Consider the following 18,022-nt stretch of genomic DNA (forward strand, 5'->3'; position numbering starts at 1 on the left):
TAGCACTGCAAAGCAGTGAGATAATGATATGGACAAGCGGATATATAAATATGATACTTATAAAAAAGGCATAAAAACAGTGTTTCTTCCATAGGTACAAGAAAAATTTTCTGAAGGAATAAAAAATATAAACTGAAATAAGCTCAGGGTTTCATCAGCTTATTTTATAAACATTGTGTATACTTCAGAATCTCCTCAAAGATTTAGTAGCCACAGTATTTGTAATTATTAAAGGTACTGCTCTAACAAAATATATAGCAATATATCTTCAGTATTCTATAAAAATTAAGTTAGATTTTCTGGCAGGGCATGGTGGCTCACTCCTGTAATCCTAACACTTTGGGAGGCCAAGGCAGGTGGGTCACCTGAGGTCAGGAGTTCAAGTCCAGCCTGGCCAAGATGGTGAAACTCCGTCTCTACTAAAAATAAAAAAATTAGCTGGGCGTGGTGGCGCACGCCTGTAGTCCCAGCTACTCGGGAAACTGAGGCAGGAGAATCGCTTGAACCTGGGAGGTGAAGGTTGCAGTGAGCCGAGATCACCCCGTTGCACTCCAGCCCGGGCAACAGAGTGAGATTCCGTCTCAAAAAAAATAATAATAATTAAGTTAGATTTTCTAAATCTAACAATGCAAGTGAAGAATGTATCTTTGACCATCTTGCTTCTTTCACCTTTATTCTGTTCCTTTTTGTCATCCTACTATACTAATTACCCCATCTATATTGTTTTACTCATCAAAAAAAAAAAAAAAAAAAGAAGCCTTCCATTAACCATTCCTTCTGGCAAGCAATGATAGCAACAACAATGCCTTGTAAGGAGTAATTAAACACTTCCTGTTTCTGCTTCTGCATTCTATATTTATTCTTCCATCTGCTACAAACTGTATTGTACATTCGCTGTTTATAAAACTGCAGTCTCAAAGTTAGTTGTAGACATCTGTATGTAGAGATATGGTGTAACAGATACCCTAAAGGGTCTTACCCATACTGTACAATTAAATTTTGGGAAATTGAAACAACTGTCCCTTAAATACACTGCTAGTTTCAAGGGGGAAAAAAAAGTGAGGAAATTCTTCAAGGACAAAAACAAAGCCTGAAACCCAACTTGGAGCATTAAGTAAACACAAAATCTGCTTGGGCTGAGGACAAGTCCCCGTATCAGCCCATGGGTTAGGAAGATATGATTTGGGTTCTCTTTAAAGTCATTTCCTGCAAAGACCTTTAAGAGACTAAAATGAAACTCTGTTGATGGGAGTTCCTTGTAAATCCCATATTGAGGCATGATACCCTAAGTTGGCTTATACAATCCTAGATGGATTCTACACTGCACTTCTCACAAAAATAACTGAAAATCTTTTGGGGATGAAAACATCCCTAATAAACAGTCTTGGGAGTTCCACACTTTAAGGTCAACCAAGTACGAGCTCCTCTCCCCGACAAAAACTTATCAAACATACAAGGCAATAAGCACTAGACGACTTTTGAGACTAGAATTGTCAAATAACAAGTAGAAATGTTGTTTTCAATGAAATGTTGAAATAAATCAAATATGAAATATAGAACAATAACAAGTAACAAAAGATTATGAGAAATAACTAAGCATATTTTAAATAGAACCAAAAAGGGTTTTGGAAAACAAAATAGAAATTTTAAGTAGTCAATGAGTAAAGATAATTTAGATGCAGATGAATTTAAAACAAGTGAATTGGAAGAAATGTCTGAAGCTTTCCCCAGAAGGCAGCAAGGACAAGGACATGAAAAATTTGAATGAAATGCTAACAGATGTAGAGAATAGTATGAAAAGCTAATATTATCTCAGTAGAGACTTTAAGTCAGAGAGGCAATATTTGAAGTGGTATTGGCTGAGAATTTTCCTAAACTGAAGACAGAAATGAGTTCCAGGCAGCCCAATTTACACAAAAATAAAGATAAATAGAAAATCACACCTAGAAACATTGTAATGAAAGCTAAAGTCAAAGAAGGTTAGTCAATGAGAGAGCCTCTACAAAGGATAGCAACTGACTGATAGCAGACTTCTGAACAGTTAAAATGTAAGCAATAAGAGAGTGAATTTTCAAAGTGATAAGAGAAAATGATTGTCAACCTAGAAATGCATAAGCAGCTAAATTATGTTTTAAGAATGAGGGTGAAAAAAGATTTTTTTTTTAACTATGAGAGTACATAGCTAACTGACCTGTTAAAGGAATATATAAATGATGCATTTTGGCAAGCAAAAAAAAAAAAATGATTGATCTCAAAAGGGAGGAAAAAAAGACTAAAATCCAAGTAGGAATAGTGAACAAATAGATTGATTTAAAATGTACACAAATCTTTTTTAAGTTCTTAAAATGTTAATAAAAATGCTTATTTGAGGGATTAAAAAAAGAAAAGCAAAACACTAGACAATAGCATGTAAGTAGGGTAAGAAATTATTAATAATAAAATCCTCAAAATATGGTGTTGGAAGTAATTAAGATGTTTATTAACTTTAGACTTTGTTAAGTTTGGCACGTAAAAAATTTTTCAGGGGTGTTATGGGCTGAATTTTGCCTCCCCAAAATATATATGTTTAAATTTTAACCCCCAGTAGCTCAGAACATGACTATATTTAGAAATAGTCTCTAAATGGGTAATTAAGTTTAAAGGATGCCATTGCAGGAGTCCCTAACCCAACATGACTATTGTCTTCATAAGAAGGGGAGATTAGGACACAGACACATCCAAACGGAAGACCATGAGAAGACACTGGAAGAAGATGGCCCTCTATAAGCCAATGGGAGAGGCCTCAGAAGAAATCAACCTTGCCAATAGCTTGACCTTGGCCTTCTGACCTCTAGAATTGTGAGAAAATAATTCTGTTCCTTAAGCCTCCCAGTCTGTAGTACTTTATTATGGCAGCCCTAGCAAATTAATACAAAGTAATAAAATATAGATTATGACTTTCAAACCAGAAAAAAGAAAAGTATGGAATAAAAACAAATTCAAACAAACAAAAAAGGGAAGAAAGAAGTGAAATCACATACACAAAGCAAAAAGTAAAATAGTGTAACTTCAAGAATATCAAAAATCATAATAAACTCATTAAATTAAAAGCATGTTGTCAGTCTGAATTAAAAAGCAAATAAAATCCAACTATATTTCTTTTACAAGAGACAGGCATTAAAGCATAAGAACAATGAAAGTTAAAAGTAAGCACACGTGGCAAAAAAGATTTATCAAGCAAATACTGAACAAAAGAAATCTGGTGTACCTATATTAATATGAGATACATTTGAATTTATGGCCAAAAACCATAAGAATAAATATGGTTGGTGTATAATCATTCCAGACTTCAATGCACCAAACAAAATAGTCTCAAACTATACAAAGCAAAATTGGATTAAATTAAAAAGTGAAACTGACAAGCCTACCTTTACAATGGAATTAGAAGAGAGAAAAAAAAAGATAAATGACTAATGCCAATGGTTAAGAAGACATTACCCTTAGTTATGGTATTTGACCATTGTAGTACAACCATTGATAAAACTGGCCCAAGGAATTATGTGATTAGCTGTCACAGGGATGCGATTTGGAAGCTTAGAAGCAATTTAGTAACCTTTAGGATTTCTGCTGGCATACTGAATTCTCCAACTGGTTGTATTTGTGATATTCCTGTTTATACTAAATCCAACTTTTAGATACTACTCACAAAGGCCAACCAATGTAACTGTAACAGCTCCAGTGAAGTAAAACTTTGGTCCCTTTACCCTAATCCCTCCACCCTGTCCACAGAAAGAGAAAGGAAAATCCAGAAGAAGAAGAAAAAAAAAGAGAGTCAAAGTGTAGACGTTGCTCTCTTTCTCACCGCTGATCCCCAAACTAAGGGCAAGCCTAAGATGAGGCTGGGGAGAGAGTTTTACATTGCTTAAGAAAGTTATGATTTGGACTTGACCAACCTTTTAGATTTTTTTTAGTTCTTTAAGTGAATCTTACTTAACAAAATTGGACTGTTTTAATGTTTGAAATGGTCAGAAAGCTATAGTAACTGCTCAAGATATCAGCTAGTGATAGGGAAGGAGATGCAGTAGCGTATGCCTGAAGTAATAAGTAAATTATTTATTAAGAAAACAGTTTCTTATTTATTTTATTCATCTATATAGCCCCCTATCATGCTTGTTGTTTGTTTTTTAAGGAAGGAGAATTATTTAAGAGGAAAACATCACTGAGTTGAGAGGCCTGGGTTTAAGTCTGATTCTTTTCAGTTTTTCCCACTCTGTAAAATGAAGAAATGTCCCGAATGATCTAGTCTTTCAGCTGTGACATGCCATGGTTTCTACAAATATTTTACTTCTTTCCAAAGAAACAGAGTTCTAAAAAAGAAACCTCAAAGAACAAATGGGAAATAAAGGAAATAAAATAAACAGAACATTCTGAACCCATAAACATGGTACAACAATAATGAAAGTCAAAAGAAAAACAAACAAAAAAAACCCCTCCATTCTCTTCTAAGCAAAGTATTTATACTTAAATTTGCATTTTAAAAAACTTTAAGAAAATTTAATATAAATGTGCACGCATGTATATATACTTACAATAAAAAAGCCAAAAGACCAAAAGCCATTATTTTTTCTCCACTTGCGAAAGATAAATGAAAGCACATATGTGAGGAATATAAGAGAAGCTGCACAACCAATTATGCATACCACCTGCAAAGAACAAGGATCAATGGCAAGATTAGAAATGGTAGGTCATAGAGGGAAAGAGGAGGGGAGAGAATCAGGTCATAAAGCTGCCTAAGGCAATTTTCTTATTTTCTTGCATATTACATGCCTTTTGCTAATGACAGAACATTCATGAATGAATTTTCATTTTGATTCTACTATTATAATTGGCCTGCGGAAAAAGTGATCACTTACCAAAACAAACATGAGTTCCCATGAAAGCTGGAATCCCAGAAATATGAAGTAGTAAATTAAATGTATTGAAAAGAGAATCAAGAAGTATAATGGAATGTCCACCAGAGCCTGTCCACACCCAGTATGCTGAAGGCCAGAGGCCTGAAATCCATAACTGGGATTGAACATTTTTCTGACAAAGAAATAGAAGGGATAGAGGAAGAGATCTTAGTTTGAAAGATTTTGTGGTTATATAAAAAAATTGTTTAATAAATTTTAGAGATAGTATGTTATAGTGTTTGTGTGGCAAAAAGCATCCTCCTAAGTATCTAGCATCCCCAATGGAAATGTGTCGTTATTGGTTCAACAGAAAAGTCTCAGCTATTTTTAAAGTTAATTTACCCATTGATACAGATTAATGAAGATGACTACACTATATATTTTTAAAGCCCAGTTTATTAAAGCATAGTTAAATAATTGGAAACATTGTATGTCTGACATTTCATGCTATAGTTAAAAATCTAAATTCCCTTTGGCACTGTGAAATAACTGCATGGATCAAACAGTACCACATCTTCATCCCTGAAGTTTATTTAGCATGATTTCCCTTACAGCTGAGGCAATTTTATTGTGCTAAATGGTAAACTTTCTGACCTCTTTGAAATCATGTGTTTACTATAATCTATACTGATATTAGATTGTAATGTATGTGTAAAAACATTAACCAAAGTACAACTCTGTGTGTATAAAACAATAAAACTGCAATTACTAAAGTCAAATAAAATCAATCTCAATCTAATTTCCTCTCTCTCTCTCACTTTATAATCGCTGATGCTGCTCATGCCGATAAAAGGAGAAATGCAGTTTGTGATCAACAACAAAAATACGGACCCATCTATAAAACCAAGATCCAGCACTATGTCATCCTGAAAGATGAAAACACATCAGTAAGCTGTTGCAATTGTTACAAATTATACAAACATTATAAGATACATTTCTGGGAAATAATGAAAAACTCTGGAAGCATTCACCTGATTTAAGAAGCAAAGAGACAAGCAAACATGTTTTGTTAACCTTAGTGGCAGGTTCCATTCCCAGGAACAGCATGATATAAAAGAAATTCAAAATCTCAATTTTATATGTATATACGGTAGTCTCCCATTTCCACAGGGGATATATTCCAAGACTCCAAGTGGATGCCTGAAACCTGGATAGTATCAAACCCTATACATAATATGTTTTTTTAATCTGATAACTGAAATGGCTACTAAGTGACTAATGGGTAACATACAGCGTGGACACACCAAACAAAGGGATGATTCACTTCCTGGGTGGGAAGCAGGACAGGGCAAGATTTCATCATGCTACTCAGAACAGCACGCAATTCAAAACATATGAATTTTTTATTTCTGGATTTTTCTGTTTAATATTTTAGAACCACAGTTGACCAAAGGTAACTGAAACATCAGAAAGCAAAATCACTGTGAAGGGGGACTACTGTACTTAGAGGGCATGAGCAGTTTCTCTTTTACATTTACATCTGATACTTTAGGGAGCTACAGTTATCATATCTGAAGCACTGAGTTAAGTCGTCATTTGTTCCAGTTCCCTATTTCCAAGTTGGCCTCTAATAGTGATTGTTGTTAAGCTGGACTTATGCTTAGGCATTATGCCTACCTACGTGCAAGATATAATTAGAAGAGAGCAAATCTTCCCTGCCTACATAATTTGACTTCTAGAATCGTTTAAATTAAACAATTGTCAAGGCATTGAGGGGTCTTTAAGTTTTTTTTCGAGACACTGTAATTTATTATTATTATTATGACAAAAAAAACTAAAGAAAAGGAGTGCAGAAAAGGTAAGTTTTTGTCATAAATGCAGGTGCAGGTGGAAGGGCAAAAAAGAAGCAATGAAAAGGTTGTTCTAAGAGTATTAGTAAAGATGTGGGAAGAACCAGATTACCAGGGGCTAAATAAATGCACAATCATCAGTGTAAGGGAAGGGTAACACTTATGACTCCATATCCCTGCTTCCCAGTATCACCCCTGGGAAAGGATATTACCCATGTTGTTGATCCTGTTGCCTAATATTAAATGGGCCAATGTCATTGGTTGATGCACATATCTGTTTTCCTCTCTAAGAATCAGACAAGACTTCATCATGCTACCCAAAACAGTGTGCAATTTAAAACTGATAAATTATTTCTAGAATTTTCTATTTAATATTTTTCAACCATGGTTGACCAAGGGTAACTGAAACCACAGAAAGCAAAATCATAGATAAAGGGGGACTACTGTACTTAGAGTGTACAAGCAGTTTGGGTCCAACTAAATAGATACCTTTTTTCTCCTTTATATCCTGTACTCTCTTCTTGGGTGTACTGCTTAATTTGCTACCCTAAATCTCTGCTTTTCTTTGCTCCCCCATCTCTCTTCTGCATATCCTCAACTTCATCCTAATGATTCCCAAAGTATGCATTATCTCCGTCTACTTCTCTGGGTTCCTTGCTTTTAAAATATTCTACAGAAAGTATCTACTTGCGTATACTCTGCTTTATCTAATATACTAAGTCAAAAACTAATACTAGCATCTCCTCCAAATAAACTTTCCTTTTCAACTTCCCCATTTCTATCAGTAGTTTTGTGACTGTTTCAATTTCCTAAGCTACAAAATTGTCTTCTTACTTGCATACCTCTTTTTTATACTTCTTTCAATCTGCCATTTAATGCTACTATTCTATGAAATTCACATGAGTTTTTCTTTTGTCACTTATTCCTCTTCCTGTATGCTGGTCCAGACACTTTTGTTAGCTTCTGTTGGTCCTTGACTGGCATTTGAATATTAATATATGGTAGGAGGATCAGGGGGTCCAGATACACAGAAGGTCAGAGCTAACCAATGAAAGTCATTACTAGGCAGAGTTCTAATATAGGCATTGGAATCCTTCACCATTGGGATTCCAATGCCATATTAGAACTTGACTTGTGAATGTCCAGTTACATTCCTTAGTACATTTCTATTTACAACTCAAGTATATCAACTTCAGAGGCATTAGTGAGGACTAAATTAAATAATGTATAGTGAGGCCAGATGTGGTGGCTCACACCTGTAATCCCAGCACTTTGAGAGGCTGAGGCGGGTGGATCACCTGAGGTCAGGAGTTTGAGACCAGCCTGGCCAACGTGGTGAAACCCCATCTCTACTAAAAATACAAAAAAATTAGCCGGATATGGTGGTGCATGCCTGTAATTCCAGCTACTTGGGAGGCTGAGGCAGGAGAATCACTTGAACCCGGGAGGCGGAGGTTGCAGTGAGCTGAGATCTTGCCACTGCGTGCCAGCCTGGGTGACAGAATGAGATTCCGTCTCAAAAAAAAAAAATATATATATATATATAGTGAAATAATAATATTTTTATTTGCTACATGTAGCATTTGCTATATGGGAGGTGCTCAATAACTAAGAATAGTTGTTTTTAAGATGAAAGCACTAGAATTTAAAACAGACCAGGAAGCAATATCAGGCAAGAACCAACAAGTAGCTAAGGAACAGATGACACGTAGCTTAGTGAAGTACACATTTCAAAGTCTAGAAGGATAATGAGAAATAAAAAGGGCATAATTTTAAAATAGTGTGAAAATGAGGTTATTAAAAGAAGTCATGACAGCTTTAGAAGACACCTTCAGCAATCAGAGGCAATGTACAGCCAAATCTAGAGGGAAGTGAGCCTCAGAGAACTGTGGAGATAGTGACTCTTCTATGCTAGTGGTTCTCTAAGTGTGGTCCCAGACCAGCAGCATCAACGTCACCCGGGTACTTACTGGAAATGCAAGTTCTCAGACCTCACATCTGATCTACTAAATCAGAATCTCTGGGGATGGTGTCCAGTAATCTGTTTTAACAAGCCCAGCAGATGATACTAGTGTATGTTAAAGTGGAAGCACCTCTGGTCTATGACTTCTGCTGGCATATAAATCAGCCCCAAGATTTGAGGTGTCCCTGAGAAAGGACGTTATTAAATCTGAGTAAAAGGGAAATTATGACTGAAAATAAAAATAAATTATCCTCCACAATGGGTGAGCAGTAAAATATACTATACTAATCCCTATTCTTATTATAATTGATTGTTTTGTTTGGTTATGCATGAGTAAAAGAATGAATAATTATGGTTTTCTTTAAAAAGAAAATACCTGTTTCTGGTGGGAATGCAACAACTAGAAAAAGACTGAAATTCTTAACTTTCCTAAAGAAACACAATTTCCATTTGAATATTTTAAAAGTTATTCATGAGGGACTAAGAGAGAACTCAACTTCCCTGGATCCACAGGAGACAATTTAATATCCAAATTGCTTCCTTGACAAGCCTTCCTAACATTAATTTTGTCTAGATTTATATACATTGCAAGAGAAGAAGGTTATGTACCTATGCATCATCTCCTCTGTTTTCTGATTCAGTTTAGCAAAAAAGTAGATTAAAGAGCTCTATCTGTTGAACCCAGGAGGCGGAGGTTGCACCGTTGCACTCCAGCTTGGGTGACAAGAGCAAAACTCCATCTCAAAAAAAAAAAAAAAAAAACCTCTATCTGAACCTTGTCAAAAGGGAAAAATAGAACCCCATGTAAGAGACCGACCTAACATGTTGGAGCAATCAACAATGAATGTATTTGATGTCTGGAGGTAATATGCTAAGACAAATATTCTGTGAGTTCATGAGTAATAACCTTAGTAAGCAGATTCAGAAACTAAACTCAGGTAACTGATGGGTCCCTCTGGGGCCCACTAGCCACATGAGACCCATTCAGCTCTATGCAGGGTGAAAGGCTACCTGGAAAAGATAAATGTGTGTCATATTGCATCTGAAGCAAAAGCCTCAAGAGTAACTTCTTTCCTCAGCTCCATTTCTATTTACTCCACCTAAGGATTAACATAACATTCCCCAAAACACTGGGGAAAAGAAAGGAGGAAGGAAGAAGCAGAAGACTCAAAAGGAAAGGTACCCTCTATCAGACTGCAGGTGATAAGGAGGTCAACCCATGCTACTTTCTGCATGAGCAGAATTTCTTTATCTTGATATTCTCTACAGAATTCTCTTTGGCAACACCCAGAGGCCCTGGCAAGCTTCCTGCTACCATTGAGGGGAAAACCCCAAATGCCATCTTTCTTCCTCCAGAGCTGGCTCATGGTCAGCCAGATCTATTTTCCCTATAGACAGAGAAAGCTTTTTTATTAAATGCAGGGTGAACTACAGTGGTTTGCACTCAGTAAACCCAGCATATATTCAATTCTGAAAAATCTGAAAGCCTTTAAATCATATTACTTAAAAGCTGCAAGATAATTTTTATGTCTTTACAGTAATGGAGTGAAGAGTTTGTCTGACAAAGGCTAACTGTAACATGCTTCCACAGTAATGATAATAATGGCTCATTGTTGTGTGATACATTAAACACTTTTAAAAATAATATCTTAGTTGAATGTTACATCTACTTTATGAGGTAGAAAAAGCAAGTATTAAAATAAAAAAAATTTTAAAGACAGGACTATTACAGATTATCTGCTTGCAGTTCCCATCTTGCAGAAGAGAAACCTGTGCCATAATGGTAACAAACGGTGCACAGCATAACCAGTTATCCAGTCTACCCACTCATTCATCCATTCAACAAACATTTACAGAGCTTCTGCTCCATGCAATGCATCATCCCTTTGTGCTAGAAATAAGTCAAGTATAATTATTACTCTCAAGAAGTTCATATTTGAAAAACAATGACAAACTGAGTCTGCACTCAGTTCCACTGAAAAATAAATTAGGAGGGTCTTTAAGCATTAAAGCATCTGCTGAAAACTCCTGGATGTTAGAAGGAGGTTGATTAAAAAAAAAGGCAAGACAACATCGATTCTATATTAAAAGTAAACAATTAAGGGTAAATAAAGGCATGATTAACTCTGGAAGTATTGGGAAATAGATGAAATTATATTAGATCTCACTCTTGAGAAATTACCAGAACTAAGTTTTGATTATATTTTTCTTATTTTTGCTCTGAACTGGTAGCACATTGCTATTACCATCCAGAGAGACACTGTATTGTTTTATATTAGATAGTTTCTCTACTTACAATTAAATCACCCTATCTCATTCGCAGAAAACTAGAGTTTGCATAATACGGTATTAATTTCTTATTATGCAATTTTTCAATAAAATTTCATTATCTAAAACCACTATGCATATCCTTGGCTAACATCCACATGATTTCTATAATTTTTCCCCTTTTTTATCTATCATAATCAAACACACCAGTTAAGAATTATTTGACAATTTAGAAAGAATAACTAAATTGCATCTGATCAAAAATTGCACTTCACACCCCAAGTTATAAAACATAAAGAAGCCAAACCCAAAAAAAGCACTGCAGAATTTAAAATGACAAAGAACAATAGAACTGTTAAAAAATCACAATTTTAGAATTGGACCATATTTTATCATAAATCCCTTTGTGATGGAGATATACATATACATATGTGGGTGTGTATACATACATACACACTCTTTCACATTTGCATTAATCAGTGTATGTGTCTTATATTCAAATACTCTCCAGGGAAATCTGACACTCTGACATAAAATTAAGGATTTAGGTTTAAGATATCTCTGATATTCTTCATTTCCAACCAAATCCATTCATTGATTTAAGTAAATATGCACTGAGTACCTAGTAAGTTGTATAAGGTAAACCAAAGTCAAAATTATGAGTTTTCAACAGTCCTATGATTTTTTTCTCTTTTATTTTAAATTTTGCAGTGTCCTTTTGGATCTTGGCTCTTCTAATGTTCTGTGTTGGACTGTGATTCTTAATCAGACAAGATTTTAAACTAGAGGGGTGAGGCCAGCCATAAAACATAACTCTACAGCATACCAAGTGGTAATAAATGTAATGGAAAAAATAGATCAGGATAAGGGATAGGAAGTGATAGGTTACATCTAATTTACTAAGTAAATAATTATATATTTAAATTTTTCCATAAAACTTTTGAATTTTAAAAATTTAATTAGACTAAACATAAAAGTACTTGAAAGATTCTTGATCTTTCAGAATAAGTAATAGCAAACATGTATTTGAATGTTTCCTCTTTCCTTTACAGGAACGTAAGCTCCATGTGGGTGAGATTTTTGTCTATTCTGTTCATGCTGTATTCTCAACATCTAGAAGTACCAGAAAATAGTACACTCAGGAAGTAGTTATTGAATAAATTTAAATGTGTATATATATTTATACGTAAATATATATATGTATGCCACGCTATGTTCTAGGTTCTCAGGAAATTCATTTAATCTTCACAATAATTCTATAAAGTAGGTACTATTACACTCCCTATTTTGCAGATGAAGACACAAAGGCAAGGAGTAGCTAAGAAACTTGCTATTAAATGGAAGAAACAAGATTTGAACTCACATGGTAGGCTCTAGAGCCCTCATCCTTTATCCCTCTACTGTGTTGCCTCTTATATAAGTCAATACTCTACTTACACGAGCAAATGAAGTGCTCTCCGTTTGAATAAGCTCCGTGGAGTTAAAAATTCTCATAAGGGCGTTGCTAACAATTCCCATAAGAACAGGAAAACAATTCAGTTTCTTGGTATTACATGCAACTGAAAATCTGTAATCCTTAAAAAAGTACACAAATGTAAGTTCTAAATTCTTACAGTAAATATATTTATTGTATACTTTGTATATTACCAGAGTGGAATTAGAATGAGAAGGAGACTATTAATTTTTCTTTGACACTTCTGCCTTCTTTGAATTGGTACAAGAATGCATTATTTTTGTAATTCAAGTGACTTGTTTTGTAAATGAAATGGATTAACATTTACTAACATGAAAAGATGTCAAATATTTGTATTTTATGTGACAAAGAAAGTTTCAAGCCTCCTCTAATATGATGCCAATTTAGAAAACATATTTAAGTTTCCTATAGTTCAAAGTACTAGGAAGTGGTAAAAAAAAAAAAAAAAAAAACACACACACTCATGATAAAACAGTGCATAGAAGCAAACATACCTTCTGGTCACCAGACACTATGATGGCTCCACTGTAGGAGGGATCATCTGAGCCATTTCTGTTTCTAAAGTCATCTATTTCCAAAACTATATCCTGACGCTTCAGTGAATGCACGAGGTCTTCAATATTTGATCCTAATATAGTGGAAGGAAGGCAACAAGAAAAAAAAAAGCAAGAAAATCAAAGTCAAAGCTTAAAATAATAATGATTGCCAATCGTGTTAAGAAAAACCCAAAGCCAAAATTGACAAATGGTATCTAATTAAACCAAAGAGCTTCTGCACAGCAAAAGAAACTACCATCAGAGTGAACAGGCAACCTACAAAATGGGAGAAAATTTTCGCAACCTACTCATCTGACAAAGGGCTAATATCCAGAATCTACAATGAACTCAAACAAATTTACAAGAAAAAAACAAACAACCCCATCAAAAAGTGGGCAAAGGATATGAACAGACACTTCTCAAAAGAAGACATTTATGCAGCTAAAAGACACATGAAAAAATGCTCATCATCACTGGCCATCAGAGAAATGCAAATCAAAACCACAATGAGATACCATCTCACACCAGTTAGAATGGCAATCATTAAAAAGTCAGGAAACAACAGGTGCTGGAGAGGATGTGGAGAAATAGGAACACTTTTACACTGTTGGTGGGACTGTAAACTAGTTCAACCATTGTGGAAGTCAGTGTGGTGATTCCTCAGGGATCTAGAACTAGAAATACCATTTGACCCAGCCATCCCATTACTGGGTATATACCCAAAGGACTATAAATCATGCTGCTATAAAGACACATGCACACGTATGTTTATTGCGGCACTATTCACAATAGCAAAGACTTGGAACCAACCCAAATGTCCAACAATGATAAACTGGATTAAGAAAATGTGGCACATATACACCATGGAATACTATGCAGCCATAAAAAATGATGAGTTCATGTCCTTTGTAGGGACATGGATGAAATTGGGAATCATCATTCTCAGTAAACTATCGCAAGGACAAAAAACCAAACACCGCATGTTCTCACTCATAGATGGGAACTGAACAATGAGAACACATGGACACAGGAAGGGGAACATCACACTCTGGGGACTGTTGTGGGGTGGGGGAGGGGGGAGGGATAGCATTAGGAGATATACCTAATGCTCAATGACGAGTTAATGGGTGCAGCACACCAGCATGGCACATGTATACGTATGTAACCAACCTGCACATTGTGCACATGTACCCTAAAACTTAAAGTATAATAAAAAAAAAAAGAAAGAAAAACCCAGAATAGCTTAGTAAAGAGCCTTGCTCTTTAGGAGTACAATACTATTCATTCTGATGCTACGACATTAAGTTCCATTTACCATCTTCAATGTGACGGACACCTTTATTCTTTTCAGAAATATATTCATTTATCTTATAATTCTCACCAGGTGAAAAGAGTTCATGAAAATAAGATTGCAATTCTCACAGGAAGAAAATTTGCCAGGAATGACTTTTATAAACTTTACCAGAACCCTGTAACATTTGTAATTATGAATAATACATACAAAATATACCTCATGACCCAGGCTTGTTCTAGTGATCCTATCAACCTTAAATGGCACTAACCTTGCCATGATATTTAAAGTACTAGTAACCCATTCAAAACATCTTTATGGAATTAAGTTAACTTTATATTTGCCATTGTGCCCCTTATTTTTCTTGACTTGATTTCCATCATAGATGGAAAGGAAGTCAAGTTGGTCAGAGGGAGAAGTCAAGCTATGATGCAGCCTCCACATCTGAATCAACCACCACCCCCCCCCCGCCCCCAAGGGAGCTCTGGATTTAAAAGGACCCATCAGGGAGATAATTCACAGATCCTTTGAAAGAGGCGGCTTGCAGCTGCAGGCTCCATAAGACAGCTGAAAAACTGAGTGCCCTCGGTGTGAAAGGGCAATGTGTGTCCCCAAACACACATCCTCTCTGAGGAATCTGAAGGTCGAGATCACGGGAGGATTTTACCTTACCTGGAGCTAAGATGAATTTAGAAAGCCAAGCAAAATACAGGGGTAGAGAAAGCAGTGGGAAGAACCCTGTGGGCACTCTCAGACCCCAGGGAAGCCATTTCTGACTTTGTCTCAGAGGGGTCCTTGGGGAGGGCTGCCAGTGGAATTGGGGAAAGACCACAGGAAGAAGGAAACTTCCAGCTGAACTTTGTAATAATTTTAACCAAATGCATAGTTTCCTGGACAGAATCTTGGGGAGGGAATGATCAGGGAGTGCAGATACAAGCACAGAAGCCATGGCAGGGGGAAGGCACATAACCCGAGAGCCCTGCTTGCTTTCTCAAAGGGAGTCTTGTAGCGTGCGGTGAGTTCTCAGTCCTGCTCACCAGTTGCCTGGAAACAAACTCAGTTCTGTTGTAGGGGCATTGAGACCACCTTGCGGGCCGTGTGGGAACTGAATGAGGCCTGTGACTGCCGGCTTTCCCCCACTTCCCTGGCGACCTGTACGATGCAGCAGAAGCAGCCATAATCTCCCTGGGAACATAACTCCATCAGCCATGCCCCACAGGAGCTGCTGCAAGCCCTGCCCAAGTACAGTCTAAGCTCAGACATGCCTAACCCTGCCCTCACCTGCTGGTCTTTCTCCACCCGCCCTGGTAGACATAATCTCTTGGAAGTTCTATGGCCCCGAACCACCACCTGAGAAACCTGAATACTTATCCAGGCGACCCTAGGGCAAGCTCGTATCCTCCCTATACTACCATAGCTGATGCTCTCTTGAAAGTGCCACCTCCAGGCTAGAGGCTGACCAACACTGTTCCAGCACACTAAACAAAACTACAACCAAGGACCCTCACAGAGTCCACTTCACTCTCCTGCTACCTCCACCAGAACAGGTGCTGGTACCCACAGCTGCGAGACCTGAAGATGGGTCAAAAAATAATAGATGTTGGCATGGATGTGGTGAAAAGGGAACACTTTTACACTGTTGGTGGGAAAGTAAACTAGTAAAACCACTATGGAAAACAGTGTGGACATTCCTTAAAGAACTAAAAGTAAGTCTACCGATTGATCCAGCAATCCCACTCCTGAGTATCTACCCAGAGGAAAAGAAGTCATATGAAAAAGAGACTTGCACACACATGTTTATAGCAGCACAGTTCACAATTGTGAAAATATAGAACCAGCCCAAGTGCCTATCAATCAACGAGTGGATTAAAAAAGTTATATATATATATATATGTATATGTGTGTGTATATATGTATATATACACATATTAAAAGTTATATATATGTATATGTGTGTGTGTGTGTGTGTATATACACCCATATACACACACACAAACACACACCTTGGAATACTACTAATCCATAAAACGAAACGAAGTAGTGACATTTGCAGCAACCTGGATGGAGCTGGAGACCATCATTCTAAGTGAAGTTAACTCAGGAATGGAAAACCAAACATCATATGTTATCACTTATAAGTGGGAGCTAAGCTATGAAGGTGCAAAGGCATAAGAATGATACAACGGATTTTGAGGACTTGGGAAAGGGTGGGACGGGGTTGAGGGATAAAAGACTACACATTGAGTATAGTGTACACTGCTCAGGTGATGAGTCCACCAACATCTCAGAAACCACCATTAAAGAACTTATACATGTAACCAAACATCACCTGTTTCCCACAAACCTATTGAAATAAAGATAATATAAAATAAAAAATATTAAAAAAGAAAATTAACCCATCAGTTTCCTTCATTTGAAAATGGAGCAAGCTGGACAGACACCATTTTTGTTTTCAATTGTCTCTCAGGTATGTGCTTTCTAATGATCTTTGATAATAAAAATTCACACTAAATTTCAGCCCCATTTCTCACCTGTATTATTAATGATTAACAGGCTGGTAAGAGGCATCTTCGGGATTTGTTCCAGAGAAAGGAAATACATACTGGGTGAAAACTCCCAACAATGAGTTTCACGAGTTACTTTATACATTATCTTCTCTAGAATGACGGGGATAAAAGCAATTCCAAGTACTAGTAACCTAAGTAAAACAAAATTAGAACATGAGTCTGAAGCAATTTTCCTCTGATTATTTAAGTCACAAAGATGCTATATAAGTGCTAACTATGGAAATTCCACATGCATATTTTGTGTTTAGTTAGATAAAATGAAACATACAGTGACAGTAATCTGAAAATTAGCACAAAAAAATTACATACTTTGTATCACATTGGAAGATATTGAAGGGTAATAGAGTATCAAGAGAAAAGGTGGAATCCAGGGGCAATCCTCTGTAGGTATGCTGGTTTACCAGGAAAACACAGGAAATGATTTTATGAGATAACAGGGGCCTCAAATTGCCTGGGTACTTTTGATGAGAAAAATGCCCTATTTTACACTGCAGCCTCAAGCTTGCTATGTGCACAATTGCAAGTAAAATTTTAACTTTCTTCAATTGTTAGTTTACAAATATTTTAATTTCATGAAACTAAATGCAATATTTAAAACACTATTTTTATATCCTAGAAGTCATCCCACCAACTCAAATTGCAAGTGAAATGCTTCCAAGCAATCTTTGTTTCTCTAATAAGCATATGAGTCCACTCTGCAATGACTACTTTCCCATCAGACTTCAGACTCTACCTCCTTCTCCCTATCAGCCATATATTTCATAGAAAAAAAATTGGAATCTATAGGACAGAAACTCCTTCATTTTATCACCGCCAAAAGAAAAGAAAACACACCCACAGATTCAGTTATCCTCTCATTCTTTTATTCTGTTGAAGTAGGTAATAGATCTTTGCTCCTAACAAAAGATCAGTCCTTGTCAACATTGCGATTAATCCAAACTCTCCACCCTCCGTGTATCTCTCATTCATTATAAAATCAACTTTCTTCCCGACTTCACATTGCCTTTTAGCTTCTGCTCTTTCTACTTCGCTCCATAGTCAAGCACTGCAGAAGAGTTGTCTACTTTCAGACCTTCTCTTGATAAAACCTTTAGTAACTTCCCTTTTGCCAAATCCAATGGATGCTTTTGTTTCTCAACTGTTATTAACTCTCCATATTTTCTAATCTTGGCTTAAATGTAACAATTTCAGTAAGACCAACA

General features: G+C 36.2%; 1 protein-coding gene across 1 annotated transcript in view; it reads right to left on the reverse strand.

Annotated features, from left to right (window-relative positions):
- Positions 1–18,022, reverse strand: part of ABCA10 (ATP binding cassette subfamily A member 10) — an 88,786-nt gene that overhangs the window by 22,839 nt on the left and 47,925 nt on the right. The window contains 7 exon segments of the mRNA XM_063656526.1: positions 4,569–4,682; positions 4,893–5,009; positions 5,011–5,064; positions 5,690–5,797; positions 12,390–12,527; positions 12,921–13,054; positions 16,785–16,951. Coding sequence (XP_063512596.1) covers positions 4,569–4,682; positions 4,893–5,009; positions 5,011–5,064; positions 5,690–5,797; positions 12,390–12,527; positions 12,921–13,054; positions 16,785–16,951 — 832 coding nt within the window.

Source organism: Pongo pygmaeus, chromosome 19, assembly GCF_028885625.2.
Source record: "Pongo pygmaeus isolate AG05252 chromosome 19, NHGRI_mPonPyg2-v2.0_pri, whole genome shotgun sequence".
Lineage (NCBI taxonomy): Eukaryota > Metazoa > Chordata > Mammalia > Primates > Hominidae > Pongo > Pongo pygmaeus.